Source organism: Galeopterus variegatus, unplaced genomic scaffold, assembly GCF_000696425.1.
Source record: "Galeopterus variegatus unplaced genomic scaffold, G_variegatus-3.0.2 Scaffold6116, whole genome shotgun sequence".
Lineage (NCBI taxonomy): Eukaryota > Metazoa > Chordata > Mammalia > Dermoptera > Cynocephalidae > Galeopterus > Galeopterus variegatus.
In genome coordinates, this window is record NW_007732227.1 from 36,730 (window position 1) to 37,674 (window position 945).

Here is a 945-nt window from a genome sequence, read left to right on the forward strand (position 1 = left end):
TGAGGAATTATTGTTTGATACCAGTATTGTCGAACATAAGGTTTAGGAAAGTAATGTCTAGTCTGAGATTTATCTCACACAGGAAATTATGTTGGTTTCAGTTCTAGTACTTATGTTCTCTAATCCTTAGTGTCTTTATCTTCGAAATGCAAATTGTGAGTAGTTGATAAGATAAAATAAGAAAAGCAGTTATATCTGGCTGTGATGTTTAGTAGATACTCAACATATATTAGCTGTTGTTTTTACAGGATCCTATTGAATAAAACATACGAATTTTGATGCCAGCATCAGTGAACCTTCAGTTCAGGAATCAGACCACCTAATTTCACATCCTGGAACATCACTTGCTAGCTTGTCTACTATAGTAGATTGCAAGTTTCATTCAATTACCTTTCCATATCTTACAGTAGGAATTAAAAAACTCACATTTTTTCAATATTTGGTTGCTAGTAATCAAACAGAAGTGACTGCAACCAAAATATGTGTGCTTATCTAACTCATACTATTAATCATTTCTTTACTTGCAGAATGACATGAATTACATAGCATCCAGTGGACCTCTATTCAAGGATGGCAAAAAGCGAGTTGATTACATCCTGGTTTATAGAAAGACAAATATACAATATGACAAAAGAAACACATTTGAAAAGAACCTCAGAGCAGAAGGCTTGATGTTGGAGAAGGAGGTAGGTGCTTTAATATTGTTAGTTATGTATTATAATATGCTGGAACAGATATGATCACTTATGTTTTGGTATGGAAAGTATGTGCTGCATTCCTTTATAAAGTATTTAGTTATTTTCTTCCAAGTGTAAAATAAATATATACATATATAGTTGCATTTAAATATGTATTCACTTTTTACACATTTCTGTATAATTTCAATGTTTTTCAAAGGGCATGACAATTTTTGCAATTTCAAGAACTAAAAGAAGAATGATTATA

The 945-nt window shown here is 31.3% G+C and overlaps 1 protein-coding gene across 1 annotated transcript in view; it reads left to right on the forward strand.

The window, feature by feature from the left end:
* The first annotated feature begins 533 nt into the window (after positions 1 to 533).
* Positions 534 to 945, forward strand: part of LOC103605841 (anoctamin-3-like) — a 65,093-nt gene continuing 64,681 nt past the window's right edge. The window contains exon 1 of the mRNA XM_008590456.1: positions 534 to 686. Within this exon, the coding sequence (XP_008588678.1) occupies positions 534 to 686 (153 nt within the window). The remainder of the gene's footprint in view (positions 687 to 945) is intronic.